Raw genomic sequence first — 22,282 nt, 5'->3', positions numbered from 1 at the left:
CATGCAATATTGTTCTACATTAATATACATAATATTATGAATACACACATTTATACGATATTATATGAATAAAATTGTGCATATGCATTATATAAATATATATAATATTAAGTATAAAAATATTACGTATAAAAATATTACGTATTTTATTTTATTTTATTTTATCAATGAAATAAAAAAAAAAAAAATATATCAGCTCCAAAATGTAGGAATAATATAGTATAAAGGATTATATTAAAATACCAAATTTTTATTTATATATATATTAAAAATGTTATTATATTTTTTTTCTAACCTTTTTATTAAATATATAAGGATACACAATATACATTATTTATCAAGTTTTTTTTGTGTTTCATTTGAGATAGAAAATTTATATATATAAATTTCATGGAAAATTAAAAGATATTTTTATGTTTATTTATATTTAGGTATAGTTATATATATTATATCTTTATTAATGAAAAAAAGAAAGCTACTACTACCTATATATAAATGGTTAATTAAAAAATGTAATAAATTTGTTCTTGATATATTCGATTTTTTTTTTATTTATAATATATATATAGTGAAATAAGCTAATAAAAATAATTTATATGGAAAAAAATGGTGTCGAAAAATACCTTAAATTTTAAAACATGTATAAAAAAATTATAATAAAAATTGTATAAATTTGCAATAAAAACTAATTATATAAGAAAAACTAAATATTAAGATATGAAATTGTTAAAATAGGTAGCATTCAAATCGGTATGAACATATATTAAGATTGTGCATAAAACGTAATATTATTATTATTATTATATATATGTAATATTATTATATATATGTAATATTATTTATATATGTAAATATTATACATACATGTATTATTCATTATCATAGATATAATACTTTAAGTGAATTTATGTATATATGGGTGTAAATAAATTTGATATGAATTTATTATGCCTTGTTAGTAATACATACATAGATATTTATTTGTAAATGGTAATAAGCCAATAGAGTTTTAATGATATATATGTATAAATTCTGTATATACATATTTTTTATATAAATAATATATTTTTTCTTACCTCAACTTATTTTCTATTCTTGTCCATAATATAATAAATAAGTGGAGCGTCACGCATATTTCAAATCTATTGATTGTTATAAATATGTATATGCATATGCTATATATACATGTACATATACAGTATATGCTATATATGTATATAATTATAATATATGTTTTTTATATGTGCTCGCTACTATATCATAATAACTTTTTTATAGGTAATGGTAAAATATTGTTCCATTTATATATAAAATACATTATGTGTTTCGGTGAAGAAAATAAAATAAAAAAAAATAAATAAATAAAACTTGACATACCTTTTTTTATATTCCTTACAAATTATAGTAAATACGTTTTTTTCATTTTACATATATTCACAAATAAATTAAAAAGAATTTTGAGGGGTATTTCATATTTTTACCAATTGCATTTCAAATTTTGCTTAAGTAATTTTAGTATACACTAATTTAAGTGTGATTAGTTAGTTCCGTTTGTTGTTAGTTGGATATATAATAATAAATAAAAAAAAGCTATATTGTTAATAAGTAAAAAAAGCTGATTTGTTAATAAGTAAAAAAAGCTGACATTGTTAATAAGTAAAAAAAAGCTGATTTGTTAATAAATAAAAAAAGCTGATTTGTTAATAAATAAAAGGTAGAATAGCAAACAACTTTTTAAATAATTTAAGTTATGAAAAAATGCAAAAAATGAAAAAAGTGCAAAAAATAGTAGTTAGGACTTTTTTCTAACTATATATTTTTTTTTAAATAAAAGTATGAATTATTCTATAGGTATAAGTTTTCTATATTTTAAAAATAAGTATCATTCTTTAAATTTGATAATTTTATTTTTTAACAAGTATTTACATATGATACATAAATGTAATGCAAATAGTGTAACAATAATATATTATTATTTTTTTATTTATTTAAAAAAAATGAGATAAACATATTGTCACAATAAATAAAAAAATAATAATATATTATTGTTACACAATTTAACTGTAATTTCCAATAATAAAATAATTTATATGTGTCTGATTAATTTTATTACTCTCTTTTTTTATTATCCTACATTTTTGAAAATATAAAATTAAAAAAAAAATAAAAAAAAATAAAATAAATAAAATAAAATAAAATAAAATAAAATAAAATAAAATGAAATAAAATAAGTTTAAAAAAAGGCTTTAAAAGGAATATAGTCCTTGCCTTATCAATTATATTTGTTTAATCAGATTGGAGGCACATATATATATGCAACAAGTTTGTTTAAATTTATTTTGTGCATTTTTATTATTGTGGAAAAGGGAATGTGTCTTATATTCTTTTTATCTTTAATATACCTCATAACATTTCTTAATATAATTATCAAAGGTTTTGGAAAATAAATAATACACAAAAAAATGAAAGAAAAAAATAAAGAAAAAAATAAAGAAAAAATAAAGAAAAAATAAAAGTACAAAATAAAGTACAAAATAAAGTACAAAATAAAGTACAAAATAAAGTACAAAATAAAGTACAAAATAAAGACAAAATAAAACAATCAATAAAATCGAAACAAACACATATTGTCATATATATACATATTATTGTTATTTGTTTTTTATAAGATAAATTTCAAATATTTTATTTAGATAATTATTTAAGGGTTTTATGGTTGAAATAACGGATATTTGACATCTAAAGAAATGAGAAAAAAATGCAATATCAAATATATAAAACTATAACTACATAAATAAATAGACAAAAATATTTAATATATTTTATTAACTTTAAATTTTGAAAAAAACTTACCCTCTTGCTTCGTATCGAATTTTAACTAAAATCAAAATCTTATTGTCTACGTTTGTTGCTGGAAATTGTATGGATCCAGATGCGCATATATGCGTTCCGATCTGTGTGTAATTAAATTGGGTCAATATATATACATACATATGAAATAAACAAACATGACAATGCACAACATTCTCTTCAATACGTATTCGCATGCGGGCATACACTCGAATGGGTACACCCTCGAATGGGTATACCCTCGAATGGGAATACATGAATTGTCATTTTTTCCGATTTTTTTTGATTTTTTTTGATTTTTTTATTTTTAGTTAGCCTGACTCACCTTTAAAACGTACAAGTTAAAAGCGCTAGTCAAATAATTGATGAGAATTTTCTTGGAATGTTTTGGAAAGCCCATCACAATATCTTCACTATGAATTTGTGTAAACCCTTTCCAATATATTTTAAAAGATGTTTCATTAATTTTGCTTTCTTTGATAAATCGGGTAATTAGAATTGGCAGCTTGGAGGAAAAAATTATGTTCTATGGAAAATGAAAAAAAATAAAAAAAAAATATAAGAAGAAAAAAATATAAGAAGAAAAAAATATAAGAAGAAAAAAAATAATAATAATGTACAATGTGTAGAGACGAACACATTTCAAACTACAAATAGTTATTTGAATAAGATGTAGATATAAATAAATGATAATATAATGTCTTTACCGGAGATGTTGGTATCGTTAAATTGAAAAATATAATAGGAATAACATAAAAAATATCAGAAACTGTAACATTTAATTTATATTCACATACTTCATCTGCATTAATTATTTCGTTATTTATATTTTTTTGTTCTTTGATTTTTATTTGTTCAGGCTCCTCAATGTTAATGCTGTGAAAGAAAAAAAGAAAAAAAGAAAAATAAAAAATAAAGAAAAAAATCAAAAAATACACTTAGAACTGTCTAAATATTCGTCTTGCTTTACGTACCTAACAATCTTGATCGGACCCTTAGAAATGTTCTTGATATAAAAATTAAGAATAGCTTTATTTTCTTGGTACCTTTGTTTAATTAAAATTGAAACAATTGAATTTTTATAAAATAAGGACTTATCTAATAAACAACCATTTAACCATAATTCATTTATATTGTTTGCTTTTTGTAATCCTAACATTTTAAATAAATTTCCATTATCATCTGAATCTTTATCACTTGTTTTGGATTTGCTACTTAAGTCGTCATGTAATTTATTTGAATCTCCAGAAGAAGAACCAGATGCAGAACCAGATGCGGAACCAGATGCGGAACCAGATGCAGAACCAGATGCAGAACCGGATCCAGAACCAGAATCGGAAGATGCACTTTGAGATTTTCTTTTACTATAACTTTCATATGATAAATTAGAATCAATTTGATCCCTAGAATAGTTGCTTACTTTATCTTCTTCTTCATCAAACTTGTTATATTTGTCATATTTGTCAGATTTGTTTTTATTATTAACCCTTTCGCTTGTTAGTTGGGCATCATTTTCGAGCAAGTATATGTTGGCATGTCTACGGGGGTCAAAAAAAAAAAAAAAAAAAAAAAAAAAAAAATATGAAAGAAGTGTAGATGGAGAAGTGTATATGGGTAGAAGTGTGAGGTGGGTGAGATGTAGAAGTGTAGATGATGAGGATGGGCTTACTTGTTAGTCTCGAGGAGGCGCTTAATGAGAAAATTTTTTTGAATTTTTTTGGTATTGTATAATGGCATAGTTTTAAGGACAGAATTGATTAAATTAAAATTTCCAATATTGCAAAGATTCATAAATTCACATGCTCTTGTTTGTAATTCTAAATTTGGATGATCAATAATATCAGATAAAATTTTTTTAACATTAGAAATTAACTTATGATCATAAAATAACATTTTCATAAAGGCAAGTAAAATAACAGATTTATTATTTATTGTAGTATAGTTAAAATATTTTTCTAATATTTTAAATTGGCTTTTCATTGGTATTTTATTTTTTATTAAATATCCAAATGAACCAATAATATAAGAACATAAATCTATAAGTAGTTCTATTTTGCATATATTTTTAGATAAATATCTATAAGATTTTATAGCAGCATACATTTGAATTTTTTTTTCTTCATCATTATCATTATTATCTATTTTAGTATTTTTATTGTTCATATTTTTTGGGGTATTATTATTTTTAGTATTGATTGTGTTGTCTGACTTTCCATTTTTATATAATAAAGTGTTTTTTTTATTTTTGGCAAATCCTGTTAATAACTGAACTAATCTATAACAGACATCTTTAAAAATATGTTTGTGTGTAGTTTCAATAATTTTAAATATAATATCAATATACCATGCCATGTTTGATGAAAATTGTTCTGCCAAAATGCATATTTTTATAATAATTTCATTTTGTATATATGGATCAACATATGGTAAATGCTGTAAAAATATATTTATTAAATATTTCCAATTTGAAGCATTACATAAATTAAATAAAATATTAAAAGCTTGTAACTTGATTGTTATATCATCGCTTTTTAATAGCTTAATTAAATATGAAATGTGTTTCTCTAATTTATTATAAATATATGGTGTTATTTTAAATTGAGATAAACAATTAAGTACTATATAATTTATATTTGACTTGTTAGTATTAAGTGATGATATAACCAAATTTATTAGCATTTCTTTATTTTTTTCATCTATTTTTTTATCCAAAAATTTATATATAGAACAACATTCATATAGTATTGCATATTCAATATATACAATACTTTTATCCATTTTTGGTAATTTATTTTTTTCTTTTTTTTTATTTATTATGTTATTGGAAAATTTACTTTTATTTGTTGAGATGTTTACATGGTTCTTATAATTTTCTACATTATTTATAATATTCCAAAAAGATGGGTGACTTTTAAATTTTTTATATGTTTTATTTATTATTTTAGATAAAATATCATTTATTTTATTTATTATAATTTGTGATAAATTATCTATATCATATAATCGAATCATATGCAAACACTTAATTAACAAAAATGGATATCGAAATTGAGAATAATAAAAACCCTGATCAATTTTTAAATTATCATCTAGTATTAAATATATTATATTTATTATATAATTAATATATTTATTTACATATTTATTTATTTCAAATAAATTTATTTCTTTAATATTTATAATATTTTCAGATTCAATTTCTACAAATTTTTCGACTCTTTTTAAATCTGTGTATGTAAAATTTTCGTCAATTATCAAATCTAATATTCCTTTTTTTTTTTTTAGTTCATTTTTTATATTTATTGAAAGCCGTTTGTAAGAAGACGAATTATTTTGATTCACGTAGTCGCTATCTATACTGTTACTCTCTGTATTGTTGCTCTCTGCACTGTTGCTCTCTGCACTGTTGCTCTCTGCACTGTTGCTCTCTGCACTGTTGCTCTCTGCACTGCTGCTATCTACACCATTAGTGTATATGTTACTTATTTCTTTGTCACTATTTTGATCTAAATTATTATTTTCATCTTTGCAAGCTTCTCGTTTAATTCCTACAGTATTAGGAATCTGATTTTTATTACGAGTTGTATTTTTTTTTTTTTTTTTTTTTTCTTCTTTTTTTTTTGTATATAAAAATAAAGTTTGATATTTTTGAAAAATCAATATTATAATATATATTAAATTTAAATATGAATAAGCATTAAATATATTTATTTCGGATATATTTTGATCGAGAAACTTAAAGATTTCTAAATCATTTTTAAATAATAAATCATGTCTTTTTTTATATATATTGGTTAGACATAAAAAAGCTTTTTTTCTAATATTAGGTTTATATATATAACTTGATATAACAATATGTAATATATCATTATATATATTTTCTATTAACAATTCATTTATTTTATGACTTGTAAAATGTAATGCTAAAAAAATTATTTTTTCATCAAAATTTTTTATATCTAATTTAACAGTACTTACCATAATATTTAAAATATCATTATTATCATTAACTAATAAAGATAATGCTGTGTATCCACAATATTTATCACTAAACTCAGGGCTACATATTAATTTGATTATATTTAAATAAGGTAAAGATATACCATATCCTAATATATGACAATATAATAATTTCCATATATATTTTTTCCTTTTATAATTTGTTAAATTTTTTTCATTAAACTTTTTTTTTATTTTTATTATCTCTTCAATCACTTTTTTTTCTTCATCTTCTTTACTTTTACAATTTCGTACTTCATCAATAAAACAATATAACCCTTTGATATTATGTTTAAGCATTTTGGCTAGTCAGACTTTTTTTTTTTTTATAAGAAAAAAGGGTTAAATGTATAGGTAGTACATTCTAAGGATACACAAATTAATCGTTTAATTACAGGTATCTTCTAGTAATTTGTAAATGAGTATATTCGACTTATCTACATAGATGTACATATAGCTGTACATATAACTATGGATATAATGCATACACAAAAGTAGCTATCTATCCAGTAATACAAATATATGAACATATAGGGTTTATCTGGAAATAATATACAGATAGTTTCATATATATATATATAAAATGTAAAAACAATAAAAAACACGAAAATGAAATGTTAGAAAATAATTTCTTCGTTTCTTTGTCTCAAACGGAATATATTTAAAGCGGGGTTACTTGGTTATGTACGGAAAGCAAATAAAAAGTACTTTTGAAATATATTTTATACATACATATATATATATCAACATATCATATCTTGTATAGATGGAAAATATGAATTTATACTCTTCCATTATCTTCATTTATCTTCATTTATTTTTCCACGTATTTATTGTTTTATCAAATAAATTTACAATTTTTAAGTGCTCATAATAAAATAGCGTTACTTAACATAACGAATGGTAATAAAATATTATATTTTATCACCTATTTATTATAAATAAATAAATAAATGATCACAATTTTGTATAAAATAAAAATTACAATATTTTTATATTCTAAACTAATCATATTTATTTTTTTTCAAACATAAATGTGATAACACTAACTTAAATATAAATATATTTTTTCCGAAAAAAAAAAAAAAAAAAAAAAAAAAAAATGGATATTGTTTGGTCTATTTATTATATGTATCATAATATTTAAAAATAGTTATTTTATTCGAAATGAAAATTGAATACAACATAATAAATAGTTGCCTAATTTTTTTTTGGCAAAATTACAGATTATTATTTTCATTTTTTTTTTTTCCATTTCTAAAATGGTTATTATAAATATAAACTTGAATAAATGACTCTCTAATATATTATATAAACATATCAAATATATTTAAATGTTAAATTTTATAAAAATAAATAATATCTTTGTATAATAAGGTTATCAAAGATTGTTTTATTCAAAATAAAGAAATATATATATGCCTCTATTATTACATGTATATATGACTATTATTACATGTATATATGACTATTATTACATGTATATATAACCCTATTATTACATGTATATATAACCCTATTATTATATGTACATTTTTTACATATTAAGTTTTAACATCATTTACATGGGATACAAATTATATAAGAGTAGCGTCATGTTTGGGTTGGATATCCACGATAAATCATTGGAGGTGGGAAAGATAAAGACAAAATGAATAAAGCGTGATAATAACAAAATAAAGCGTGATAATAACAAAATAAAGCGTGATAATATCAAAATAAAACGTGATAGTATCAAAATAAAGCGTGATAATATCGCAAAGAGATGAAGAGATTTATACTGATCGTTTCTATACTGATCATTTTTATACTGCATCGTTTCTATACCTCCACTCTCCTTACACCAATCAACTATTATATAAAGCTTCTTACATATGTAAACATTTTTATAGTTCCCATAAAATATATTAAAATAAAATAGTTCTGACAATTCCTTTTTTTTTCTTTCTTTCTTTCTTTCCTTTGCAAACAATCCTAATTCGAACTTACGAATCGCAAAATGGTAACCAAGTGTATGCAGCACATACATATATGCAGCAAATACATACATACATATATGCATACATACATACATACATATTTGTATGCATTATAAAAACGGGCTTACATCCTTAAGAGCGAACTATTTTTTCCGTTACCGCTTTGCTAGCAAAATATACCAAAGAGTATATCCATTTTTGCAAAAATATAATTTTATTATTTATAATACACTTATCATATATATAATTCAAAATAATATAGAAATTTGGATATGATATAATGTAATTTTACTGTGTTCCAAATATTAGTTATTATATTTTACGTTAATAAAAAAAATAATATGTGCATGTCATTCATTGATATAAAAAAAAAAAAAAAAAAAAAAATAATAAAATTAATAACACAATAAAATATATATAACGTAATATTGTTAAAATTATTAATGCTCTTATATACATATATATATATATTATATAATGTATAGATTTATGTGAAAAAAAAAAAAAAAAATATATAAGAATATAAAACTTATAAAGATAATAACCTTACAATTTTGTACAGAAAATGATGAGATAAAAATAAATATAAAATAAAAATATATATTATGTTATTCAAGTGAAATTCTACATATATTTATGGGACTATCCTCGATTTTTACAAGATTATAAATAATTTATTTTTAAGTATATATTTTTATACGTATATATATATATATGTATGTATGTATGTATGTATGTATGCATGTATTTTTTTTGAATATTACTTTGGGTAGTTTTATAGTCTACAACATTTTAAACACATGTATGTACACAGTTTTGTATTGTATTAATTATTCACTTTTTTATTTTTTGCATAAATGCTATAATAAAGGTTTATGTAAAAAAAATAAAGCATCAAAAGTTAGAGCAGTTAAACAATAGTTATAGACTTTTAAGTTCAAAACGGATAAAAAGTTGTATATATTTTTTTTTAATTCATTTTATTTTATGATTTATCTTTATGCCTAAGCGTATTAATGTGATTCGTATCAAATGCGAATAAATGACCTTATACATTAAAGAGAAAAAACAAAAAACAGCAAAAAAATAACAAAATAACAAAAAAACACAAAAAAAACACCAAAAACAACGCCATAAACTGTAATAGAATAATCCAGTTTAAGAGTATAGAGTAGAGTGAAAAAAAAAAAAAAAAATATTCAGGTGCACACATATACACATACATGTTTATGCACATATTATGGAGATAACAAATACTTTAAAAAAGTTGTTTCGACAAAATTTTACATACATAGAAGGTAACTCGATTTTTGAAACACAGCAAAAGAAAGATGAGAAACTAAATAGAAAAAAAGGAAAATTATTAAATAATAAATTATTAACATTATGTGAAGAAATAAAAGAAACCGAAAATATACAAAAACCGAAATATGGTGATATTGAAAATATTAATGATATAGAAAAAAATAAACAAAATGAAGGTGATGATAAAAATTCAAAAGATCCAAATTTGACACCATTTATAAATACATTTGATGCCCCTAATGCTTTATTATTTGAAAATTTAAATAAAGAATATAAATATATAACTACTCAAGATAATTTTGATGGGTTCAGATTTGAAGTTGATAAAAATGTTAATAAATATTTACAATCAACTCATACTTTATTTTTAGGAACATCATTAAGAGATGTTGGATATTTATATCAATTTGGAGCAAATTTTGCAAATAGTGATAATACTTTATTAATGATTAGTAGAATTAATTTAGATGGTAGTGTTAATGGAAGATTTTGTAAAAAAATAAATAATTTTGTTGATTGTAAATTTAATTTTAATACATATAATAAAAGTGATCCTAGAAATATGTATGAAATGTCATTAGAAGTAAATAATCCACAAAATACTTACAATATTAAAACAATTTGGCAAGGGGCTTGGATATTTAATGCTTCATATACACAATTATTAACAAAAAAATTACAAGCAGGTGTAGATTTGACATATATAGGATCTAATTGTGCATCTATTGGGTCTTTTGGTTTACGATATAATCATAAAAATCATGTATTAACTATGCAATGTATTAGACAACCAAATTTTAAATCACCAGAATTTATGTTAAATCAAGCACACTCTTATAAAATGCAATATGCCAGAAAAATATCGGATCGTTTATCGGTGGGAACAGAACTTGAAGTTACTCCAGAAACAAAAGAATCAGCGATGAGATTAGGTTGGGATTACTCATTTAGACATGCAAAGGTACAAGGCTCAATTGACAGTAGTGGAAAAATTGCTGTTTTTACACAAGATTATTCCGGATTTGGAGTTAGTGGATACATTGACTATTTAAATAATGAATATAAATTTGGATTTATGATGCACATTGCTCCATCACAAGAACAGCCACAGCCACAACCACAATAAATGATTAATTTTTTCCCCTTAAAAGTGTGTCATTATTTTTGAAAAAAAATATACAAAAATCGATAGCTCTAGGAAAAATATGTCAAATTGGCTAGCTGTGGAAAATATGTCAAATTGGCTAGCTATGGAAAATATGTCAAATTAGCTAGCTATGGAAAATATGTCAAATTGGCTAGCTGTGGAAAATATGTCAAATTAGCTAGCTGTGGAAAATATGTCAAATTAGCTAGCTGTGGAGAATATGTTGAATTATGAACGGATAAAATTTCAAAATTATATATATAATATTTTTTAAGATTTAATTTGGATTTATAATGGGAATACACATATAATTGTGTTCCATAATTATTATACATATGCTGTGTTTGCATTTTTGTCAGAATTTATGAGAAAATTGTATATTTGTAAACTTTTAAATTGCATAGAATGTGTATGTATACACTTTCTTTCCTAAATAAATGTATTGGACATGCTTTTTTTATTTCTGTAATTAATTCATTATGCGACTTTAATATTTTCCTTTTTATTTATGCGAATTTTCTTGGTGTTATTTATTGCATTTTGAACATATTCCAATATCCGCATGTTCCAAACATATTTTATATGCCCTACCCCATTTTATTGTTTATCATTATTTTTATAGAATTTTTATGCAATTTTTATTGCAATTTTTATAGCAATTTTATAGCAATCTTTATTACAATTTTATAGCAATCTTTATTACAATTTTATAGCAATTTTATAGCAATTTTATAGCAATTTTTATTACAATTTTTATTACAATTTTTTTATTATATTCTTGCTTTCCCTTCTGGCGCTCTAACATAGTCATTTAGGAAAGCGAATAAAAAAAATATATAAATTAAAAAGATTTTTAATTTCTTTAAATTTTAAGAAAATGCATTTTTATTTAATCAATGGACTTGATAAGAAAGTTTATACGAATAAAAATAAAATAATAAAAATGACAAAATAAAAATGACAAAATAATAAAATAACAAAATGACAAAATAATAAAATAACAAAATAACAAAATAATAGAATAATAGAGTAAAAAATAGAAACTATTCTGCACCTTAAGAAGGGCGCAAAACATATGGGTATGTTTGTCTACTCAAAAAAGTTACGATTTTTTTTACATGACAGATTATCGTTCTCTTCATGTACACACTTATTTTTCTGTACATGATGAGCTACATAAAAAAAAAAAAAAAAATTAAAATAATAAATGGGATATATATTATGTTTATAATTAATTCTTCTATATTTTAGTACTATAGTTTTTTTCATTTATTTTTTCAATGATCAATATGAAGTGTCGTAAAACAAGTGTCATCAGATTCCAAATTGGAAACGACCCTATTCATTATTTTTGACATATCAGTATTAAAATTATCATTATATAATATATTTATAGATTGAATAATCGGAATTAAAGATGATAAAATAAGATTATGAAATTTGTTAGAATAATCACAGTTAGCTAAAATAACATCATAGAAAAGTTTCTGAACAATTTGGTGTAATTCTTTATCGGATAATATAGCAAGTATATTTTTTATGCATTTTAAAAGTTTTAAACATCTAATTAAGAAAATATTTCTTTTTTTTTGATTCATTATATTTTTACGTGATTCTAAATAAGTTTTTATGTAGATACAAATCCTTTCTCGAATTTTTAAAAATAATAAATCATGGTCTTCATTATATATTATATATTCTTTTATTATGGCAACTAAATTAATACTTTGATTCAGTGAAAATGGGTTCCATACAGTATCTATTAGTTCATATATTTTTTTGTTAAATATATTTTTATATAAATTTTTTAATATTTCTTTTTCATTTGATATATCATAAATAAGCATTAACTCATCCATAAATTTATACCATTCAAATGATTTTATAAATGGGCTAGTATTGAAATATTTTTTATTAAGTTTGTATTTTTTTTTTTCAAAATTATGATTTTTTTGAAAATTTTTAAATGTTGGTTCTATTTTATTTATATTTTCAAAGTTAATGCTATTATTTTCTTCGCTACTATTTTTGCTTTCTCTTTTTCCCATATCATTATTTACATTTTCTTCATCTGTGGAACTTGAGCTAACAGAAATTTCGCTCAAAGATTCGGATGGGTCCCCAAATTGGTTATCATCATTATCGTTTTCACTATTTATAAATAGATTATTGTAATTAAAATGGGGAAATATATCTTCATCAACATTTTTATCACAGCCACTTTTATCACAGCCATTTTTATCACAGCCATTTTTATCACAGCCATTTTTATCACAGCCATTTTTATTACAACCATTTTTATCACAGCCATTTTTATCGGTTGCCAATATGTCTCTTTTGATTTGTCTATCATACATATCGAATTTAGTATTTTTTTTTTTTTTTTTTAATGAAAATTGTAAAATTGGATCCCAATATAGTAATTCTAATTTTACAAAAAAAAAAAATATTTCTTGAAAACATTCCAAGCAATTATTATTTTTAAAAAATTCACTATTATAATATTTAAATAAATAAAAATATTTTATCACATTTTTAAAATTTAAAAAATATAAATTAACATTTTCAAATATATTTTCAATAAGAGAAAGAAATTTATTTTTTATGTCTTTCATTTTTATAGTTTGAAAATATTTTCTCTTTTCACATTTATTATAAAAATTATATTCATTATCTTTTAATTCTTTATTTGTCTTATCATCATTTTCACTCATATTTGAGGAGTCAGTAGAGTAGTTACTTGAAAACCCATCAAATATATAATGATATGATGTTTTGTTAAAATGTTGATAATTATAAATATTATTAACAAAATTGTTGTAAAATAAAATAAGTGTATTTATGTTATTTTGGTTTTGAATAAAATGATCTTCTTTTATAAGATAATTTAACTGAATTGTTTTATATTTATTTTTTTTTTTTTTATAAAATTTTGAATTAAATATATAGTCATCAATAAATTTAAGCTTATTGTGTTCATAATATTCTTTATATATATATAACTTCATGTTAAAATAAATTGTTGAAAAATTACTTTCCATTTTGTATAATAATTGTAATGCATTATCAATACATTTATATTTTTCTAAAATAAGGTTCCTTAAAATTTCTATAAATTTATTAATATATATACATGTAATAATTTTTTCTTTTTTTTTTTTACACATTTTTTTTAATTTTTTATATTCTATATTATTATGTTTTTCTAAACGTTTTTTATTTTCATAATTTTTAATTCCAGTTTTATAATTATCATAATCTTTTTTTATATCATTATTCATCTTAACAATTTCTAAATTACATACACCATATTGTTCAAAGTTTCTTTTAATATTTTCAAACATATTTTCATTTTCATTATTATAAAAAGTAATATCTTCAATGTCTTCTTTAATTTTTAAACCATTTTCACTAAATTTATTTATTGTGTGTTTATTTTCGATGATAAAAGATTTCCCTTCTTTGTTATTCTCATATGTATTATATTTTTCATCCATATTTATATTATTTAAATTGTTTGTTTTCTCTTTTTTTATTGGAATATTTTCAGTTGATTTATCTCTCATATATATATCTTCGTTTATATTATCATCATAATTTGAGCTAGCTAACAATTCCATTTTTTTTTTTTCGTTAGATAGTTCTTTAAAAATATTGCTGTTAATAATTTTTTTTATTTTATCACTTTCACCACCTACACTTTCACCACCTACATTTTCACCGCTTGCATTCCCATACAATTTGTATAACTTGGGAGTGTCACCATTTCCTTTGCTTTCTGATTCTAAGTCGTTACTTGAAAACTCTCTTCTTAATTCTGACTGTTCATCATGTTTGCTTTTTATTATGACTTGTTCATATAAATTTCCTATTTCTTCATTTTTATTTTTTTTTATTAAAAGTTTGTATTTTATCTCATTTAAAGTTTCATAGTTATATGTATCATCAACTCCAAAGTCGTCTTCATTTTCTAAATTATTATTTATTTCATTTAAATATATATTTTTTTGGGTAGTATATTTGTCTATATAAGAATAATCATAAGGATATATTTTTTTACAATCATCATTTGAATCTTCTTTATATTCAAATAAATATTTTTCTGAAATTTCTTTTTTCTTTCGAATAATATTTTTTTTTAATTTTATTTCTTTGATTAATTTATTTTCTTCATCATTTTCATCATCATCAATTTCATCTTCAAAATTAATTATAACATGATCATCATATACTTTTTCATTTTCCTGAATAAGCAAGCTATTATTAGTTCCTATTTCACCTTTGTAAATATTATTCACTTGTGATATATTTTGAATATTTCTATCACCATTTACACCAGTATAACTATATAGACTATCCCCATCCATTTCATTAATATCACCTTCTGTTCCTCTCACAGAAAATACATCATTTTCATGCCCTTCATTTCCATCGCTATTTTCAGCATACATATAATGCCTATTTGTATTGTATTTTTTATAATACTGTTCATTATTTTGTTCATTTTTATTTCTAGAATAATGTTTATTATAAATAAGCTTTTCATGCCCATCCAATTCAGTTTTTTTTATAATATGTTTTTCATCATTTTGCGCATTGTCTTTCATGTAATTGATTTTTTCGACGTTTTCTTTTTTTTCATATATATTATCATTATTCACACCAGCAAATTTTTTCTTTATATTTTTTTTTTTTTTTTTTATCATTATATAATTTTCACTATCGCTATCACTATCACTTTCACTGTATATGTTAAAACTTGTATTTAATCTATTTACTCTATCACTTTCTTCTTTTTTTTTCCTTTCTATAAAACTCAATTTTTTTTTCATTTTTTCATTTTGCTGATTTTTCATACCACCTTCAGCATTATATGCATCATTAATATTTTTATTGTTCGTCATAAATGCTGTTGTTATGTTTTTTTGTATTTCGTTATTAGTTTCGCTTAAATTCTCTCCATTGTGTAATTTTATACCTTCTTCATGTGCGCACACATTACTGCTAATTTTATCTCCTTTTTCATGTTTTTCATTTTCATCCTTTTCTACTTTTTCATCCTTTTCTACTTTATTATTTTCTTCGTTCAAGGGACCTTTAAATAAGTTGACTTCTTCTCCACAATTTCCTGAATCATCAAACAAGCTTTTCTTTATATTTTTTTTAACAATCTTCCTTTTTGAAAACATATTAAAACTTCTTTATTATTATATTCTCCCTTTCAAATACTACCATATACACAATCAATAATGTATATATTTATACCCATGTATTAATATTTGACAATATTTTCTTAGGAAAATATATTACTTATAAATAAAGCTTTATGCATTCTTCCTATACATATATATATATGTATATTTCCCTCTATATACAAACTATGATAAGCTCTATTTCAGCATGGCGCTTTTAACAAATTTAATATGGCGCTATAAATAGAGGTAAATATATGTAATGTAATGTGAAAAAAATTATAAAAAACTGCAAAGTGGTCATTTTAATTTTTGTAAAACAACTTATTACATGTCATTGTTATTTGGCCATTCCTTTGGATTAACCAACTATAACTATTTTACTATGACATAAAAATTTCCACTTATGAGTTTGCGAGTTTGTGAGTTTATTTATGGGGACAAACCAAACGATTATAAATAATGCTCATTTCACAACGCCTTTACTTTACATAATTTATGAATTAAAAAAAAAAAAAAAAAAATGTATTTCCACAACTAGCTAAAAATATATATTGCATATAATTAATAGGAATTTTTTTTTTTTTTTAAATATTATATGAACGTTCAGAATAAATTTAGTTTTTTCCCCTTTTTTGTGCATATATATTATATTTCAAATTTTTCATTCCATTTTGACGTATTTTTTTTTTATACATTTTTAAGCATTTGAAAAAAAAATAATGGCATTTATAAAAATATAATTTTTTCCAATTGGTAGGATAATAAAATAATTTATAAAGAGCATACACGTTTAACATTTTCATGTTATTTCAAAGTATATCGTGTATTGAAAAAAAGTATTTTCTTTTTTTGTGTATTATGCAAAATGAGGTGTTTAAAAAGTTCACTATAAAATGAATATTCTACATATTACATGCATAGTACATAAAAAAGGAGCATGAAAAATGCATATATATAATATATATATATATGTGGATGTGGATGTGAAAAGGGTTTATATTTCTATTTTGATTTTTATAAAATGATAATTTTTATTCTAATGAATGGTCTCCCTTCAAATAGCTAAAAAAACGTAAAAAATAACGAAATAATAATATAATGACAAATAGGGTAACAATCAATAAAATTCTCTTTTTATATCTCTGTTTACTATAAAAAATTGATAATACAACTCTTTTTTTTTTTTTTTTCTTCAAATTTTTGAAACGTCATAATTTGGTTACAAATAATTGACTGGGTAATCTCCTTGATAGAGATATTTATTGACATCCTGTTTATTAACAGTTTCATTAAGTCTTTCACAAATTGTGTTCATATCAAATTCTCCATTTCCCAAACATGTAGTAGCTCCAGGAGATGGAGTAACATTAAAAAGAATGTTTTTACCAGAATCTATTTTTCCTTCTCCTAAAATAAGTTTTTTTGTTTTTTTGTTTATAAGTTGTGGTCTAACACCTCCAAACCCAACACAATAAGATAAATGATTAACAGTGAGTGATGGAATAATTTTTTGGACATCTTTTAAAAAAAGATATTTATTTAGAATAGGAATTTCAAATAAAAAATTTCTAGAAATATATTTTAACATTGTTATATCTTTAAATAAATTAAAATAGACATGAAATAAATTCATATCAGGATTCCATACTTTTAAAAAATCAAATAAAGTTTTCATATTATCTCTTTCAAGTAAAGGTAAAGGTAAAGCGGTTGGACCAAATCGGGTTTTATTTTGTTCTATAATATCTGGATCACCATGTACAGCTGCAAATGGTAATGCTGGATTTTGTATAGTATAAACTTTTCCATTCAATATTTTATTAGTAAAATAAAAACTACCTGCAACAGGTAAACAACTATATTCTAATCCATAATTCATTTTTTGTGCTATCAATAATGAATGACCACATGCAGATACAACTACAAATCTTGATCTTAAAATTCCTTTATTTGTATGTATTTTAAATAATGAATCATTTACTTCTTCTATATTTATGACTTCAGTAGAAATATTGATAGATATTTTTTTATTTTTATCATTTAAATTTTTTGATGATTCAATAAAACTTTGTGATAATTTTTGATAATCACATGTAGTTAATTCAGGTGGCATATAAAGAGATGATATCATTTCATCTCTTAATTTATTTTCATTTTTTAATGCTACATTTGGTTCTACATTATATATATCATTTTTATTATATAATTTCATAGTTTTAAATAATTGTTTAAATGTTGGATATCTTTCTTCTAAAAATTGGCATTCTTTTTCCCCAACTCCTAAAACCATTTTTTGTGTTACATTTGATATATCTTCTCTTTTTTCACTTGGTAAATTTGATAAATAATTTCTTAACATATCAGCATATCTTTTTATAAATTTGGCTTTTTCAAAACTATAATTTGTTTCTATATCTCCACAATGAATTGTTTGGCTATTATTTTTTCCATGAGAAGCTACTTGTGCAAATTCATCTCTTCTTTCTATTATTGCCAATTTTTTTAAGCTTGAAAATTTAGATAATAAAAATAATAAAGCAGTACCTGTAACTCCACCACCAATAATAACTGTATCATATACATCATTCCCTAACTCATTTTGTTTATTTACATGTATAGATACATTTTCATTATTATTTATTTTTGTGCTAAATTTTCTTTTTTCACCAATTGGGCTAATATTATATATATCATTAGTAGACCAACTATACACCTTACATGATATATCATTCACATTCTTTTTACTATTTATTCTTCGAACTATATTCTTAACATTCAGCATTTTTTAATAAGCTGATATAATCATGTATCTTTTTTTGAAATATAAAATTTGGACTATAAAAAAAAATATTATTTTTATGCGTTTTGGTGTGTATATATTTCGGAAAATACATCCATACATTGATATACATACGAATTAGTAATATTTAAGGGAAATTATAATACATAATTTTATTATTACATTTTATGGACATATTATTTATGTATGGCAATATCAAATTTATTAAAAAGTAAACACCAAGATAAATTTGTTTTTGTTTGGTTTATTATATTTTATAATATTTTTTTTTTTTATTCTTTTTCCTTCATATAAAAGAATTAAAAAATGAAGAAGAAAAAAAAATATACTAATAAATATAGATTTTTAATAACCCAAATTTAAAAAAAAAAAAAAAAAAAAACAAATTTATATATAAAGCGTATTATTCACATAAATATATTTCCTTATTGTTGATGTATTTTTTATTTTTTATATATCCCATTCTGTATAACTTAAAACCAACTATAAGGAAACTAATTTTTTTTATTATAAAAAAAAATAAAATAATTCCTTTATATTGAAAAAAAGCGATGCATAATATATTATATATGTATATAATAATATTAACTCTGCAAATTATTATTTTTTTAATATATATACATGTGATTATTTATATGGAGATATATATATTTTCCGAAATTTTTTTTTTTTTTAATATTAGCCTTTACACTTTGTTATTATAGCACAGAACAGTTTACCAAATTACTAAAACTTAGCAAGAATAAATATTGTGCTATATTTTTAACTCTATAATTTTTTAATTTTTTTTATGGTATTTTTTTTTTTTTGCTTTAGCGATTTATTTTTCATTTTTTGTTTTTAACCTTTTTGATATCAACGTGGGAAAACAGAACTATTTTAGAGGAAATTTGAATTATATTTTTAATAATTTCCTTAAATATTTATATATATTACCAGTTTTTTTTAGTGAAGAAAACTATAAGACATTTTTATATGCCTTCATTTTATCCTTCATTTTTACCTTCGTTTTTACCTTCATTTTTGCCTTCATTTTTATCCTTCATTTTTATCCTTCATTTTTACCTTCATTTTAGGATTTTCATTCTTTGTACGTTTTGCCAATTCCATCAAAAATATCAATTATTTTGACATAAAATATATATGCTGCGTATTTATTATTATGATTATTTTTTACATTAATTTTGTGCAAATAAAAATGCGAATATAGTAAAATATAAATTTTAAGCATTATATTTTATAGATAAACAAAATAAAACGAAAATGATTGGAATGTAATAAAAGAGCGGAACTAGCTATTCTTCATACAATGATAATTATGTACATACGAATTTGAATGGAAATAAAAACTTTTATTAAGTTTATTAATGGAAATATATGCATTTCATAACTTAATAAAATGGATCGAAAAATATATAATATAATATATATTGAATAAAAGACGAACACAAAAATAACACTGAGAAGGGCCAAAAGAATATAATACTTGTATAGTATTATATATATACACACACATTATGAATAAAAAAAAAAAAAAAAAAAAAAAAAAATTATTAACATGTCAGGCTAATATAACTTGAATATATGACTGAGCTTACTATATTGGTGTAATTTGTGGTTTCATTATATATGTGTGTGTGTGTGTATAGAATATATTAAGTGTTTAAATAAAATATTTTCTAAATGAGGAGCTTAAGAATTTTGGTTTTAGGAGATCTTGGGGTTGGGAAAAGTTCATTTCTTAGGTTAATTAGTGAAAGATTTGATGAAATATATCCTATTAATTATTTTGATTATTTTATGTATTTAGACGAAAAAGAAAAAAAAGAACAATTTATATCTGCTAAAGATTTAGCACAAAATAATTCCAAAAAACAAAATGTAGAAACTATAGTTGAATCTATGTTTTTTCAAGCTAAAAAAAATTTTTTAGAGTTTATCGAAAATAAAATGAATGCAAAAAAATTTTTTGTTGAAAAAAGGCATAAATATACATATGGGTTTGAAATATATCCATTTATATGGAATAAAAATAATTCTTATAATAATAATATATTTGAAAAAAATATCCCCTTAAATATAATTAAAAACAAAAATGAACAATATCATAATGTATATCTAAATGATGTAACATCAAATAATAAATATATTAACAGTACATATGAAAATAATTATTACACTAATTATAATGATAGTATAATAATTGATAATGATATAAACAAAGAAAGCGATAATTTTTTATATGTTGAATTTTTTGAAATTGGAGGGGTTCAAACTTATTCATATATTAGAAACATTTTTTATGAAAAATATGATGGAATTTTATTATTTTATGATTCATCAAATAATAAATCTTATCATAATCTTGTTATGTGGTTATATGAATTATATGTAAATACTAAACCCCCTTCTGAAATATTCTGTACTGTTAATAAAAAACAAAATGAAATTTGGACCATTTTTCAAAAAAATAAAATGAGCACAAAGATATCTACATCTGGACATTCAACTTCATTAACACGAAAAAATATAAAACATAATTATAGTGAATCTAATTTTTATAATGATGATCGAACTTTTAATTATTATAATAAAGAAGACGAATATGATAATAAATTTGATTTTTCTGATAAAAATATAGATATTGAAAAAGGCGTTGATCAAAATAATGAAGATATTTTAAATGGCGAAATTCCATTAGCTTGTGTCGCTACAAAAATTGATAAAAAAAATTCTAAGCAAAAACCTACTTATGTAAAAACCCCCAAAACTTCATATCTTTATAATATTTTTTTTCCAGATCATTTAACAGATACTTCATGTTATGAAAATAGAACTAATTTAAAAATAAAAAAAGATGTTTTAAAAAAGTTAGAACACAATATTAGTCAAGCATTAGAAATTAAGGCAAGCTCAATTGACTGTATCATTGATATCAAAAATTTTTTAACATTTTTAAAACGGGTTTATGCTAAAAAATACGGGCTAACAAAATAACAATTTAATT

At 21.5% G+C, this 22,282-nt stretch overlaps 5 protein-coding genes across 5 annotated transcripts; 2 read left to right on the top strand and 3 right to left on the bottom strand.

Annotated features, from left to right (window-relative positions):
* Positions 1–2,651: 2,651 nt before the first annotated feature.
* PY17X_1117800 (AP-2 complex subunit alpha, putative) lies at positions 2,652–7,149 on the bottom strand (the record flags this gene model as incomplete). The annotated part of the gene is made up of 6 exons (XM_022956492.2): positions 2,652–2,739; positions 2,854–2,954; positions 3,176–3,376; positions 3,558–3,726; positions 3,825–4,388; positions 4,520–7,149. 6 exons carry the CDS (start codon positions 7,147–7,149, stop codon positions 2,652–2,654), a joined length of 3,753 nt encoding a protein of 1,250 aa, XP_022812391.2.
* A 2,919-nt stretch (positions 7,150–10,068) lies between these two features.
* PY17X_1117700 (mitochondrial import receptor subunit Tom40 homolog) lies at positions 10,069–11,259 on the top strand (the record flags this gene model as incomplete). The annotated part of the gene is made up of 1 exon (XM_720570.1): positions 10,069–11,259. One exon carries the CDS (start codon positions 10,069–10,071, stop codon positions 11,257–11,259), a length of 1,191 nt encoding a protein of 396 aa, XP_725663.1.
* Positions 11,260–12,557: 1,298 nt separating this feature from the next.
* On the bottom strand, positions 12,558–16,469 carry PY17X_1117600 (conserved Plasmodium protein, unknown function; the record flags this gene model as incomplete). The annotated part of the gene is made up of 1 exon (XM_720573.2): positions 12,558–16,469. The coding sequence occupies one exon, from the start codon at positions 16,467–16,469 to the stop codon at positions 12,558–12,560; it is 3,912 nt and encodes a 1,303-aa protein (XP_725666.2).
* A 1,225-nt stretch (positions 16,470–17,694) lies between these two features.
* On the bottom strand, positions 17,695–19,257 carry PY17X_1117500 (malate:quinone oxidoreductase; the record flags this gene model as incomplete). Its single annotated transcript, XM_720574.2, has 1 exon — positions 17,695–19,257. The coding sequence occupies one exon, from the start codon at positions 19,255–19,257 to the stop codon at positions 17,695–17,697; it is 1,563 nt and encodes a 520-aa protein (XP_725667.2).
* A 1,701-nt stretch (positions 19,258–20,958) lies between these two features.
* On the top strand, positions 20,959–22,272 carry PY17X_1117400 (ras GTPAse, putative; the record flags this gene model as incomplete). Its single annotated transcript, XM_724180.1, has 1 exon — positions 20,959–22,272. The coding sequence occupies one exon, from the start codon at positions 20,959–20,961 to the stop codon at positions 22,270–22,272; it is 1,314 nt and encodes a 437-aa protein (XP_729273.1).
* Between the last annotated feature and the right edge of the window lie 10 nt (positions 22,273–22,282).

Source organism: Plasmodium yoelii (genome assembly GCF_900002385.2).
Source record: "Plasmodium yoelii strain 17X genome assembly, chromosome: 11".
NCBI lineage: Eukaryota > Apicomplexa > Aconoidasida > Haemosporida > Plasmodiidae > Plasmodium > Plasmodium yoelii.
This window is presented reverse-complemented; position numbering and strand designations above follow the sequence as displayed.